Genomic DNA, 14818 nt, shown 5'->3' with positions numbered 1-14818 from the left:
CGTGAGCATAGGGAAGCCGAGGCGGGGGCTGACACCACACTCTAGGCCTGGCCATGGAGTCAGAGGGGAGGCCTTCCTCTGCAGCCTCAGCCTTTCTTATCCAAACGCCTTAAAGCTGTCTTCACAGCCCCGTCCTTTGAGGTCAGCGGGATTCGCACAATGTACTAGGTTTGTGGGGGCATGTGCTTGCCCTGCCTTGTGTGTCCGGCCAGGGGCCTAGACTGTGCAGTAATCTTGGTCATGGCAAACCTTTCCAGATATGGCTGAGTTCCCACAGTTGTCCACGGGCCAGGGCCACTTTCAGGCACTGGGGGCGGCACAGGAGGCATCCCCGACGTGGCTCCCAGGAGGGCGGGGCGGCTGCTTGCCCCTGTCCACACTCCCATGCGGCCTGCCGGGTTTGGGCTGATTCATAGGTCGAGGAAAATCCCACAAGCGGTACAGCTGTGTCCCCTTCCAGGGGAGAATGTCCTTCTTGTGCTTTTCTCCTTGTTATACATTTTTAAAGACTTGGAGTCTCTTTTCTTAACGTAGGAAGTCTGCCTGGGCTGCTGAGGGAATAGAAACAGTTCCAGTGTGTGGGGAGTCAGTATCGCCGGCTTTTACGTCCCCTTATGTTTGGGGTTTGTATTCTTCCCTAGTTCTCCACACCCCATGTAAGTCCCCCACGTTCGGATGCTTCTCATCTGCCAGAGCCGGAATGAAACACATAACCCACATGCAGGCTTCCCCGCTAGAAGGTGTCTCCCCCGGGACCTCCACGGGCCTTGCCGGCTCTTCTCCAGCCTCCTGTTCCCTCTGCAGCCTCCTGTGCGTCCGTGTGTCATCTCTGCTGCGGTCAGGCTGTGAGCTTGTGACCACTCCTCTCTCAGCTGTCCCCAGGGCCCAGCACAAGGCAGGTGCCTCTTCCCTGAGGACAGACCCTGCCTGCCTTGTTCACTGCTGATCCCACAGCCTGACGCGGTGCTGGGCACAGAACAAGAGGTGAAAATCAGCACTCCATGAATGAAGGAATGGATGAAGGCCTCGCTAAGGGTTGTCTAAGCAAATACAGACAGCAGTCTCCAAGGCGGTGGAAACCAGAAGCTCTGGCAGTCTCAGAGTAGGAGCCAGCTCACCAGTTAATTTGTAGCCGTGGTTTTTTGCACACTTACTAGTGGGCATTGAAAGCCATGCTAACGGACCCAGCGGATGTTTGGTGTTGATCCCAACAACGAGCCATCCCTCACCTCTGTTTTCTCTAATTTCAGATTTGAGAATGGCAGTGAGTTTCCCTCAGAGCTAGAGGACGGGGATGACCCAGCAGCCTACGTCACCAACCTGTCGTATTACCACCTGGTCCCCTTCGAGACAGACATTTTGGACTGAAACTCTCTATCAGGCTTCCCCTGCCTCAGCTATTCACTGCCAGCTCTGATGCTCTCCACTGTGCTGGCCCCCATGGTCACAGCTGCTGCCCCAGCCCTGGACCTCCCAGACGTCCCAGGCCCCACTGATGCCAGGAGGCCTGGGTGTCCTGCAAGTGGAGCAGCAGGGGCTCCTAGTGGGCCAGGCTGACTGCAGAGTCTCCAGCAAGCTGAGGTCACAGCCAGAGGCCACAGGGCCTGTGTTCTGAGGGTCTTCACTCCCTGCTTAGTGCCCACAGGGCTGCACACTGCCAGGGCAGGGACAGTTCCTGTGGGGCTCGCTCTCACTGTTACTGCTTCCTGGGAGATGCATCCATCTTGGTGAAGTGGCCTAGCGCCCCACCCTGACTCCCCACCATTCCTTCCCACGGCAAACGCACAAAACGTCTTGAGGGAGATTTTGACAAGTCGCCCGTTCCAGATGCCACAGGCAGGGGGTGTTTAGTAATCCAGGATTTCTCTGAGAACTGGGATGTGTGGCCTTTTTTTTTTCTTTTTATCTTTTATCTGGAAACGGTTTGGGTCAACCCCAGGAGTGTTTGCAGAAGGCCCAGCACAGTGGGGGGTATTGGCTGCAGGGCGGGGAAGGCATTGCCGACCAGATGCCCGTGTGAGCTTGGACTGAGCGTTGGTGGTTCTTCCCAGAGGAAAGGAATTTCTTCCCGGCCTGCCAGGTCTTTGGGCCTTCAGCACGGGTCCCGGTGCTGCAGCCACACCACCCTGGGGTGCTCATTGACGGAGGTGCCATAACGAACTTGAAAGGATGGGAATCAAGAGGGAAGCTGGGGCTCCCCTGCCCACAGGAGAGGATCCCCGTTCTTCAAGCTTCTCTGCTCACTGTCTACTAATGACCAACATTTGCTGATGTAAATAATAGTAAATTATTGAGAATTCTAATTCTTTTACACAGTCTGTTTTTAATCTATTTTAATTAAATAAAATCTATGACTCTACTTTGCGCTGTCCAGGATGTTTGTGTATAAAGGCGTGGTTCTTTCTGTCCCCTGCCTTGGGACAGAGTGGAAACTGACTCCTGGGGCCCGGCCCCTCCCCCTCTTCCTGTCACATTCCATGAGTGAGAAAGTGTGTTATGTTCTTGCCCTAGGGAAGTGGTCTGCCCAGATTGAAAAATGGACACACAGCTTGTTTTATTTATTTTGGAGTGAGAAGGGGGTTGACTTAGGGTTTTTTCTTTTCCTCCATTTTTCTTTTTGGCAGCCACAGGAATTCTCTTTGATGACCCAGCTGCAAAGCACATGGACTTTCCTTTGGTTTTGCATTTCCCTCTGCCTTCCAGCTGTGTTGTTTAAAGCATCTTGATTTCAAACAGGCTAGTAGGTGGCTCACTCCGGGGTTGACCAGTTGCCTTTCTTTTCTTGACACATCAAATTCAGTTCTGTGCAAGGATGAGGCTTCCTGCTTAGTAGCTAAGATTAGAATTGATCAGCATGTTCAATTAATGCCCATCTGACTTTTAAGGATTTATTCATGGATTCGTCTTATCCGTTTCATAGAGGTGCTTCTCCCCAGCCATTTGGTCACTGCGATGCAGCTTCCTTGGCCACCTCCTTGCTCAGGCCGTGTTCCTCCTTCAAGACTCGAATTTGGCTCCCCAACCTCATCCCCTGCTCAGCCTTCACTGAAGAAGTTTTACTGTTACCAGTCCGTGCGCAGTGAGGTCTTGCCAGTAGGGGGCGAGATGTTTGGACATCTGTTGTCCTATTAAGCACATCAGAGCATTCTCTGGCTTCCTTTTTTTTTTTTTTTTTTTCTGGAAAAACAGAAGTCTTGTAAGTCCATTTTTTATATTCGCACACTTGAAAGAGCCATAAGTACAAATAAATGTTTCTTTAGGTGCAAAGATGCATGCTTACTGGCACTCAGCATCACTGTTGGAAGCAGTATGGAGTGGTGGCAGCTATGGCAAACAGGAGCGCTCAGACGCTGCTGCATCAAGGGAGCAGCTACCACTGCTCAGTTTAGCTGGTTGTTTTGCCTGCAAGTATGGGCCTGGTATGGCCAGATCTAGTTTTTCAATAAAAGCTAGAAATCTGACACTTCTTTGTGAAATATCCCAATTTTGAGGTGTTGGCAAAAAATAAATAAGTAAATAAAAATAAACAAAAATATATTAGAAACTTGACCAAGTGAAAGAATTGTGAATTGTAAGCCTCTAAACTGTCATTTCAGAAAATCGATACCGTAGCAGTTGAGGTTCATGTGTGAATTTTCATTCTTGCCCGCATATTCCTCCAGGGACCGGCTTCTCTCCTAATTCACTCTCAGGCTCTTCGTGCTGCTCTGGCAACTGAGACCCTTGGCTGCAGTGGCTTGGACACTGCCCTTAGTCACTGACAATTGTGTGAAGGCTGCTGTTATAAACTCCACTTAACTACCTTAGGCTCCTGTGAAGTGGTGGGCAATTCAAACAAATTCCTGTTGCCAAATTAAATCATTTAAGTCGCCTAAGTTTCCTGTTTGAAAAGTGCTTTCGGCATACACTATTTATGGGCTGAGCAATCATCCCTTCTTTGTCTGTTTTGTAACAAATGCTCATTTTCATGTATGAGGCCTGCCTAAAGTGAAAAATGCACAGTGTAAACATTGCCTAGTCTCGCTTGTAATGATTCCTGCAGAATTGACACTCTCCAGCACTTCCCTCGTTGTGGGGAGGCACACGGTAACGGAGCGGACTGTGGACTCATCCATAAGCATACAGTTCTCCTGGCTGTAACATTTAATAGAAGTATATGTGGGGGTGTTGGCAGCCAAACTGCCCTGAGCAATGTGTCCTAACCTTCACTAGTTTCTCCTGTTGGGGATAGAACGCGTTCTTGGTTTTCATTTTAGAAGCATTCTGTCAAATTACAAGCCTTTTTGTTGCAACTAAAATTGCTGTCCTGTGTCCTCTGTGCCTTCTGCAGACCAATATTCTCCTCTAGGCCCAAGGACTTAAAATGCAGACTGTATTATTTTTCAGCATGGCAAGGCCAACAGATGAGGAGGTGGCTGCCATTGAAAAGAGAGTTTGCTATACAGGCAGAGCCCAAGTCGAGGGGGCACATATGCCCTGGGGAGCCATGTGAGAAGCACCAGGGTAGGTCAGGAGGCAGAAGGAGCAGGGGAAGGCATAGCAAGAGTCTTCATTGTGGTTTCTGTGGGGAGGAGATTGGGAGGCAGACTAAGCAGTCTCCAAGATTGGTCAGTTTGATAATTTCAGCAGGCTCCATGGAATAGGGGCTGTCCCTAGTTGTCTTGTACCTGGTCCTGGGGTGATTAGGGCAGATGGATGGTGGCCCAGAGTATGGAAGCCAGTAAGGGTGGTTGGATGTGGGCTCTGGAAGGATTGGTGTGCATGTGCCAAGCAAACTAGCAGATGAGTCCTTTGTCATCTCTAGGAACTGGCTAATTCCTGGAGGGACAGTCCAAGGTCAGCATGACCCCATAATGTCAAAGCATCAAATACAGAAACCAGAAACCATGGTGATGACACACACCAATCCCTGTGGACCCCTGGTTGATAGAGATTTGATTTTATCTTTTGCGGGAACACAGAGAAAACCAAACGTGGCATGCCTGTATGCTTCATGCAAAAGACCTTCCAACATGAACAAGGCTCTGTGTAGATATCAGTGTTGCTTTTTAAAATTTGAATGGGTGATATATTCCTGTGGTCCAAAAATTAAAAAGCTTTGAAAGGTTTTGTAGAAAGTATTACTCTGCTTCCTGTCCTTATTCTACCCCCCAAAATTGATTAGTTTCTGGTTTATCCTGCCAATATTTCTTCATGCAAATGCCAAATGAATATAAGCATACACTTTTTAGACAATAGCTAAAAGAATTCCTCTGGAGTCTATATAATTTAGCATTTATGGTCAATAATAACGTGTCTGGAAGCTGTATCTACATCTTCATCCGTCTGTCTCTCTTATCTACCTGAAGCACTTCGGGAATAGATGATCTGCTCAAACTTGATAAGTTTTGCTTCTAAAGGGCTTGGTTGATGTGCAGCACATCATATCTTAAATAAGTGTAATTTTATTAGGATTCTGGGCAAAGCATTACACTTCCTGTTATTCGCTCCGGTCTGTTTTGGGGGTGGAGGTGACGATGGGGTGGTGGGGAGGTGGCCAAGGGTGGTGAATTTGCCATAGGCCAAGGGGATGCTCTTGGTCTTACAGATAGTAACCTTGAGAGCAAACTTCTCTCCTGTGGGCACACTCATATTAAACAGTCTTGAGGCAGATGTCCAAACACCAAAATCGCTGCCCATTTATCTATTTACAATAGAAATAACTGACCCCAAAATCAGAATACTTAGAAATCACATCCTGCCAGAGTGTTTACTCCCTACAAGTGGGAAAAGTCAAATAATGATCTAAATCTGGCTCTGCTAACACAGCAAATGTTATAGAGGGAATTAATTACATTAATGCTACTGGAAATATTATTGTACAAAGACTTTGGAGTTTTCACAGAAGGCATTTTCACACCAAAAAAAAAATCAATAAGCAATTTTAAAAAGTGACTATATCATGCTTTTTCTTTCTCCCTGTGGACAAGTGAAAACTTGACATAGGCAATGAGTTTATTGGAAATCTCTGAGTTGAATGAAGAGACAACAGGAATGAATTCACCCGTGGAAGTCTAAGCCATAGTATCTCTCATGTCAGAGTGGCCTTGCCTACAGTGTGACTGAAATGTTCAGATGTGGGTTAGGAGGGAGGACCCTCTTCCTAGTCTTAAAGAGTCCCAGCTCACCGGGGAAACATTTCTCCAGGAGGAGTGTGATGGTGGGAAGACAGGGCACTTACATTTCCATGCTCTGACTGTGTCCTCCTGGATGGAACTATTATGGCTGACTGCTGGATTAGACACTCAAAAGTTGGTTGGCTTGGTCTAGATACCTCTCCACCAGATAGTGCTTGATGGGCAATGAACAAGTTTGCTTCTGCAATGCTACTGCGGCTGACTGCCCTTCCCCTCACACATTCTTCCTTAGACACTTCAGTACATTTAGACAGGTCTTACAGCCAGGATTCAAGATCCATTCTTTCTATTCAAAAATAATTTGAACATATCGTTTATTCTAATCAATTAAGTGTCAATTTTGGAATATAACGTACAAATAGCAATATTTTATTATGATTTTATTTTATTCTTTTAATGATAGGGTCTCTGTCACCTAGGCTGGAGTGCAATGGCATGATCATGGCTCACTGCAGCCTTGACCTCCTGGACCCGGGTGATCCTCCCACTTCAGCCTCTCAAGTAGCTGGGACTACAGGTGTGTGCCACAATATCCCGCTAATTTTTAAAAAATTTTAATAAAGACAGGGTCTTGTTATGTTATCCATGCGGGTCTAGAACCCTTGGCCTCAAGAAGTCCTCCTGCCTCAGCCTTCCAAAATGCTGGGGCCGAGAAGAAAGGACAGATCTGGAGGTGGAGATTTTGGAGGATCCTAACAAAAGAGGAAATATGTGAAGCCATGAGACTGGACTTGATCACCACGGGAGCAAGTATAGATAGAAAGGAGTTCTGAGGACTGAGCCCTGGAGCTCCCCAACATTAAGAGGTGCCAGCAAAGCAGAGTGAGGCACATGTGAGCTTGTGTTACGCAGCAAATGCTAACTGATACAAGGGCTAATTTCCTTCATGTGCAAAGAACTCCTCCTCCTCTTTCTTATTCAAAGAACCCCTATGAATCAATAAGTAAAATAATAATAAAAGGAGAGTGAGAAGGGCCAGGGAATATGAGAAAAGTGAGGAGATTGAGGAGTCTTGGAAGCCAAATGAGGAAAGTGTTTCAAGGAACAGCCAAGGATCAGCACATAAGAGATAGTTATTATACCTACAATGAGGATGGGAAAAGAATGCCAGATTTGAACACGGCAGAAGTCACTGTCGACCTTCACAAGAGCAATTTTAGTGGAGTGATGAGGGCAGCAAAGACATGATTGGAATAAAAAGGTGTATAGTAAAAATTCTCCTTCTCCCTCTTATCAATCATCTGCTCATTTCCCAGAACCCCTACCCCCACCCAGGGAACCACTTTTATTAATTTCTTATTTATGCATTGAGAGTTTTAATGCAAATATAAGTATACATGGAAAATATATATTCTCACTCTATGGTTTTTAAATTTAAAAGTTAGCATTCTATGTATACTTCTCTACACCTTGCTATTTTTCCTAAGCTATCCTAAGGCTCTTTCCTGTCTGTTCTTAAAGAGCTTCCTCATTCTTGGTTGACTTCTGTACAACGGTTCATTGTGAACATGCCCTGACCAGTTCCCTGTTGATAGACATGTGGGCTGTTTCCAATGTTTTGTTGATGATTATACAAACAATTCTTCAGTGAATGACCTTTTCACAATACATGTGTGGGTATATTTATAGGGCAATTCTTCCAAAGTGGATTTCTGGGTCCAAGGGTAGATGATAATTTGGTAGATGTTGCGAATTTCCACAGTTTGCATTCCCATCAGCAACATGTGTGAATACGGTTAAGCCTCTATTGATGGAAAGTGAGATTATTTCAAATATTTTGCCATGGCAAAATAAGCAGCAAAGGATACACAAATATTCAAATATTCAAAAATTTCTTACGCATGAGAATATATTTGCAAAATAGAGATCCTGATTGATTTGTAGGGGTTCTTTCTATTATCATGTGAAGGAAATTAGCCCTTGTATCAGTTAGCTTTTACTGTATGAGACAAGCTCCAAAGTGGACAGCTAAACAGCTGTTTATTCAGCTGCTGGTTCTTTGGGCCTGCAGTATGGGTTGGGATTAGCTGGGTGGTTCTGCTCTGTGGGGCCAGGGTAGGCTGATCTTGGCTGGGCTTGTTGAGGAACAGCTAGGGTGGGAGTGCTCAGCCGGGTGGTTTTTTTCTTTCTGCTCCATGTGGTCAATCAGCCTCCATCTAGCTGGCCTAAGCTTTTTCACAAGGCAACTCATGGTTCAAGAGCAGTCAGGCCAAATGCCCTTGCACAAGTGCTTTTCAAGCCTCTGCATCACATTTGCACTATCCCATTAGCTGAGACGAGTCAAGTCCAGTGTCCATGTGGTAAGACACTACCCAAGGGCATGGATACAGGGAGGCATGAACAAATCAGGGTCATTACTGTGATCAATCCATGGTGGCCCACAAAGTCCTAATCTTAATTCTCTGTCATAAGTATTTTGGGTTATCACTCTAGTCTGTTTATTGATAAAGCAAGGGACTGTGCTAGAAGTGGCGATGATCCTTGAATCAGCTGATCACAACAGTTTCAGTTCTGGAATATGAGCTTCCTTACAGTGAAGCTCTTGCCTTCTGTAGAGAGACCACTCATGATGGTGACGGAGCCATGAGGACTGGGTGCAGGACTATGCATGATGTGGAATGGCCTCACTTTCATGGCTTTAAAAACAAATTTTTATTTTCCAAAGCAGTCGTCTTTCCTTCACTCAAAGGGAGCTTAATGACCAGGTATCCCTCTGGCATTCCACACAACCCAGCAGGACAGGTTTGATCTCTGCTGATTTCAGCTGCTAATGTGTTTCAGTGGAAACAGACTGCATCCAAGCCAGGGCCTTCAGAATCACGCTGGGACAGTCAGGTGGCTGAAGCGAAATTTTGACTCATCAAAAATACTCTTCTTGACCCTTGTTCCCATCTAATTTATATTTTTCATTTCATAAATGGAGCTGACTTGACCGAGTCAGCCCAGGAGCCTGCTATTTTGGGGAGAACAGTCTATAATAAAATCCATGAAATTAGTCCTCTGCGAGTGTGGGCAGAGAGGTGACAGTGACTGTGCAACCCCTGAGGCATGAGTGTTTCTGTGACGTGATGTTGTCACCCACATGCAGGCCTGAGGAACCAAGGAGAGCCCTTGGCAGGGGGTAGGAAGAGGAGGAGACAGAGAATTGACTTTTATTGAGCACCTACTGCATTCCAAGCATTGCACAAGGCACTGTGTATACAGAGACACATAAGATGCTGTCTCAGTCCTGAATAGACATCAGCTAGCATGAAGAAATCCCACAAAAACACAGTATCAAGAAGGAAGTGGAGAAGGTGGAGCAGATAGAGAAGGAGGAAAAATAAAGAAACAAAAGGAATTACAGCAAAACAAGGGTAGTGAGAAGGTACATCAAAGACCAACTACCTGGTGGGGCATTGGAAGATTTTCTTAACCACTGTCGAAAGAGGCCCTGACTATTTCAGTCTCTGGTTTGCCTGCAGATAGCCTCAACTCATGGAGAGTTTGAGCTTCAAATCCACTCCTGGTTGCAGGGGCGGGATCCACTGCCTGTTTATCCCTGAGACTGCCCTGCACTCCCTGCTCAGATTTGAGAGTTAGAGTTATGTGGCCCAGAGGCTTCTTTCTCTAAGCTAAACTCCTTTGGCATGTGATTGGCATCCAGACAAGAGCTGAGCAGCTTAAAGTCCCAGGAACTACTTCAGGGGCCCTTGGGTCTTATTAAATGAGATCAGAGCCCTGGTGTGTCCTGCCCAGTGCCAGCATTCCCACCCTGAAAAGATGCCTTGCACACAGAAGGCGAGAAACAACCACACATTGAGCGAGTGTGTCATTGTGTCTGGAACAGGCTAACACCTTTCCCAAGCACCAAAGGTACCCCAGGGAGTCTGAATTTTCTCTGGAAATGACCCCTTCCTTCTCTCCCAGCTTGATCTTCAGTAGTCCTGGGGCGGCTGTGAGAGGGTATTTGCTCCTCTCCTTCACTGGAATTTCTCCTCCCACTCACCAGAAAGAAAAGAAGAATGAGGAAGTGTACATGACAGATTCTCTGTGTCTGGCTTATTTGTTCAAGGAACACATTTGGGGCCAGCACCCAAGGATAAGGGAGGGCCCTGCCATGCTCCCCTGGGGACCGTGGAGGGCAGGATGTTTTTTCTTTGCAGGGAGCTATGATTGCACCACTGCATAGTGCACTTCAACCTGGGTGACAGTGTGAGACCCTTGATCTAAAAGGCGTACACTCCTTGGGTTTCTGTTTCCGTCACAATGTAGGTGGAAGGAGAAACAAGGAACGGGAAGGTCCTGATGTGAAGGGCCAATGAGCCCCTGGGCTGCAGGTCCACTCAGTCACCCGCTTCCTCCCTGCAAACTCTGTGCCCTCTGTGCTTTCTCTCCAGGGACTAACCCTGGGAACAACAGAGAAAAATGTGTGTTTAAATAAATGACTTCCGCCTCATTTCTGACCCTGTGCTTTCTATGTACACACACAGAGATACACTCAGACACACAGAGACATACATACTAAGACACACAGATATGCACACTGACACAGATGTACACACACACACATATATACACAAGATAGGCACACGCAAGTACACTCCCAGAAACACGTACTCACAGATGCGCACACAGAGACACACACACACACACATGCACACACACTCAGCAGATGTATCAGAGTGTTTTTCTGAATTTTAATTCAGAAAAATGCAGTGGAAGGAGCCTGGAAGGAGTTCTTACTGCACTAAAGTAGGAGGAGACTGGTGGCCAAGAGGAGGAAGTAGAAATGAGCTGTCTCTGCCCAGCTGCTCCCGGGCTCTGCTCCTCTGGCCTCTCACAGTGGGGCTGGCTGAGTTCAATCCTCAGGTATTGCAGAGCTTAAGAATGCATGGAACATCTTTACGCTGGGAACTGGGGGGAAGATGGATCAGCCTTGCAGAAATCCTTGGAAGACAAGACAGCAGGTCCCTTCCTGGTGTAGGGGTGGCGAATATCCAAGTTACTGGTGGAGAATCCATATGGGTGTGCAGCAGCCTCAACTGTCGCCTCCTCAGAAAGAAGAATTTGACTGAAAAAAGCAAGTTTCAGAGCAGAGTGGAAGTTTATTTAAAAGCTTTAGAGCAGGAAAGAAAGAAAAGTACCTTGGAAAAGACCCAAGCGGGCAACTTGGAAGTCGAGTGCCCCATTTAACCTTAATCCTGGGACTATATGTGCTAGCCCCTTTCCGGCATCTTGTGACCCTTTCCCTTCAATTTTCTTTTAGCGGGGACTGTCTGCCCGCGGTGCCGTCTTTATGCTTGGGAGGTGAGCATGCGCAGCGTGTTGACTAGAGTTGACACATGCTCATCTGAGACTTTCTTACCCGTCCGGTGGAATGCCCCTGAAGATCATGTCTCTTAATGCACATGTCCAAGCTCACTCGCAGGATTCATGAGATTTTATTGGAAGCTTCTGACTCCCAATTTCAAGTGTTTTTATATACTGGGAAATTGCCTTTCCCTGGTGGCTGCAGCCAATTATCACCTTAGTGTGACAGCTGTGGGCCATCAGGAAATTGTGTTTCCCTGGTGCTATCTGCCAATTCTGATTTTTAGAGAGGCAGTGTGGCAACTGCCAAACCATCACCTGATGGTCCCCTGACATTTCTGGTGGGTGGATGTTGGGGAGCCCTCTCCTGCCTTGCTCATGCCTGGCTAGCTACCTGTTGTAACACTGGAAGGGCCTGGGGTACACCGGAGGAACTTGCAGAAGTTGGTCAGGGAAAGCTGTGGCTGATGGCAGGGCCAGGAAGGGGGCCCACCTTAGCAGCTCAGATTCTCTTTACGCTCGAGCCCCATTCTCTCCCCATGCATGCTTCCTGTGTTATTGATCCTTCAGGTCTCAGCTCTTTAAAAACTACAGGAACTAATGTTTATTAAGAGCATACTCTGCTGAGAACTATACACGCATTTTCTCATTTAATCTTCAGAATAATCCTTGAGTTGGGCAACATCAACATCATCGTCACCTTCTTCAACTCTTTCATTTTTAAATGAAGACATTGAGCTCAGTGGTAAATTGGCTTGCTTGAGATCATGTAGGTGGAATGATTTGAGCCTGAGTCTGACTCTGATTCTGGGGTTCCCTTCTTAACTTCCTCACTCTCTCATCCCTCCCAGACCATCTTGGCCAATCTAGGTTAGGGGTGCAGGTACCTCCCTCACTTCTGCCAAACCAGTGCTCTGCAGGTGGGGACCAAGGGGGCTGAGGAGGCTGACAGTCAGCCCCGTGCTCCCCTGGGGGCAGGGGTTGGGAGATACCTCTTCACTCCGAGAGTCCTGCTTGTCAAGCTCTGGGTCCACTCTGAGGGGGTGCCTTTTCCTGATTTGCACAAAGGCACTGCATGGGCATCATGCTGTCCTGAAGGGATTGTCACTAGATTTGTAATCTTTCATTACTCGTCATTCTCTGTAAGGACTGCTAGCTCCTTAACAGCAGAGGTTGTGTTGTATTCAGCTTGGGCCTTCTGTCCCTAGCATCCAGAAGGCACTTCATGCACAGTTGTTGAGTGAGGAGTGGCCAGTGAAGAAAGGCATTAGCACCTGGGTGTAGGTGCCTCACCCCTGCCCCTGGGTGCAGTACATGCTGACTCGCACCTGCGCAAAGGCGCAGAGGGTTTCTGGTGTGGGGCCAGGGAGTTCACCCCTCAGAAGAAGGGCTGACATTTCACAGCTCCTTTTCTTGTTACCTGTTACCTGCAAAGAAGAGTTTTAGATTTTCATGGACTGCCTCCATGCAACTTTGATCATCCAGAAAAGTGCTGCAAAAATGATAAAAAGAGGGATTAGCTCTGCTTACAACTGCAGAGCTCCTCATCTCATAAAAAATATGAAGAGTCCCCTAGTATTGAAGCTTTTCTCTCCCCTAGCTATGGAAATTGTTATTTAGCCTCTCCTGGCCTCAGTTTCCTTACCTCTGAAATTGGGATAATAATGTCCACCTCATAAATTTATCGCACGGGTTAGAGGAGGCAACCCATGGGAAGGGTGTAGGATAGGACCTGCTGCAAGTTAAGCCACAAGGTAGCTGCTAGCTCTGTGTGTGACTGTAACTTCATTATTATTACTGTGTGGAAGTCGTGGACTTTGAATCCAAGTTGCTTACTTTTTGGACAAAATGGATACAACAATCCATGGGTTACAAAGTGGGTAAAGCAGACAAAGAAGGCGTGGTAGCAGAAGTGAGGATGGGGACCCTGGGGCTCAACGTCAGCTGGGAAGGCATAGGGATGTGGATTTAAGCTGGATCTGGAGGGATGGGTGGAAGTTAGATAGACTGAGGCAAGGGGAATTCCAAGTGCAAGACCAGGAATGAAGAGGTGTGAAGCGGATGGAAGAGAGATGTATTCCCCAGCCTCTCAAACTCATCAGTGGGTCTCAGCCTAAATGCCACTTCTCAAGCCTTCCCTGATCCCTCCATCTGGACAGCCCCCTTGTTATATGCGCTTACATTCTGGCACCAATGCTCTGACACCAGCTAGGTGTTCCGCAATTCAGTTCAATTCTGTTACTATCTAAAGTTAGTGCAGAGCCCCCAAATTAAAGGGCACAGCCCCAATAAGACTGTACCCATTTCAGATGACAGGTGCACTTTGGGGGTCCCAGGCCACTTGCACTTCTACCTGACTTGGCTACAAATTCAGGAGTTTCCACAATCCCCAACTCAGTCTCAACAATTCACTAGAGTGACTCACAGAAATCAGGAGAGCACTGTGCTTATAATTATAGTTTTATTACAAAGGATACTGATGAGGAACAGCCAAATAAAGATGCATAGGATGGGGTGGGGAGGACACAGAGCACCCAAGCCCTCTCCTCATGGAATCCAGGTGCTTCTTCCTCCCAGCACATTACTGTGTTTGTGACCACAGGACCAACCCAAAGTAGGCCTATTCTGTTGATAACAGGACGTCAAGTCACCTTGTAGGCATAACAGAGTGAAAACTCCAAGTCACGTAGGCCAGGCATGTGCAATAGAAAAAGGTTTGACCTTTAACAACACCTGATACAAGGATTCCTCTCTGGGGAACCAAAAGACTGGGAAATGACTGGAACCTGAATGCTGGAACTCTTTCAAAAGGGATCTGTTGGCCCAGAAGATCTGGGGCTAAAATCCTTACTGTAAATGGTTTGTTTGAAGTTCTCTCATCAGACTCTGCCAAGTCAACATTCCTAAATCCTTTCTCTTGCCCTCCCAACCCTTAAAATTTGCCCCAGATCCCAAGTCAGTCAGATAGATATGAACTGCATCTCCTGTCTCCTTGCTGGCTGGTCTTGCAATAAAGCCTTTCTTTTCTCAAAAGCTAGTGCCGTAGTATTGGCTTTCTTGTGTGTCAGGCAGCAAGACCATTTATTCATCTTCACCAGCTGGAAAGTTCTAATGAGCTTTGGTGTCTAGAGTTTTTACTGGTGTTTCATTATGTAAGCATGATAGATTGAATAACTGGCCACATAGTTGAACTCAATCTTGAGGCCTCCATTCCCTGGAGGTTGGGCAGCTGAAAGTGCAACCCTATAATCACATGGTTAGTCTTTCTGGTGGCCAGCCCCCATACTGAGGCTATGTAGGGGCCCACTGGGCATCACCTCATTAGCATCACAAAGACATTCCTATCATTC

The 14818-nt window shown here is 47.0% G+C and overlaps 1 protein-coding gene across 2 annotated transcripts in view; it reads left to right on the top strand.

Moving 5' to 3' along the window:
* PXDC1 (PX domain containing 1) overlaps positions 1–14818 on the top strand; it is an 83227-nt gene that overhangs the window by 29010 nt on the left and 39399 nt on the right. Inside the window, exon 5 of one of the 2 annotated variants that reach the window (XM_032140886.2) lies at positions 1251–2359. The exons of the other annotated variant lie outside the window; for it this stretch is intronic. Within the exon in view, the coding sequence (XP_031996777.1) occupies positions 1251–1368 (118 nt within the window). The 3' untranslated portion in view covers positions 1369–2359. Of the gene's footprint in view, positions 1–1250; positions 2360–14818 lie in introns of those variants that run through there. 2 annotated transcript variants of the gene reach the window in all.

The sequence above is a fragment of the Hylobates moloch genome, unplaced genomic scaffold (genome assembly GCF_009828535.3).
Source record: "Hylobates moloch isolate HMO894 unplaced genomic scaffold, HMol_V3 SCAFFOLD_20, whole genome shotgun sequence".
In the NCBI taxonomy this organism is placed as follows: Eukaryota; Metazoa; Chordata; class Mammalia; order Primates; family Hylobatidae; genus Hylobates; species Hylobates moloch.
The sequence above is the reverse complement of the archived record's forward strand: the minus strand, read 5'-3'. Positions and strand labels throughout refer to the sequence as shown.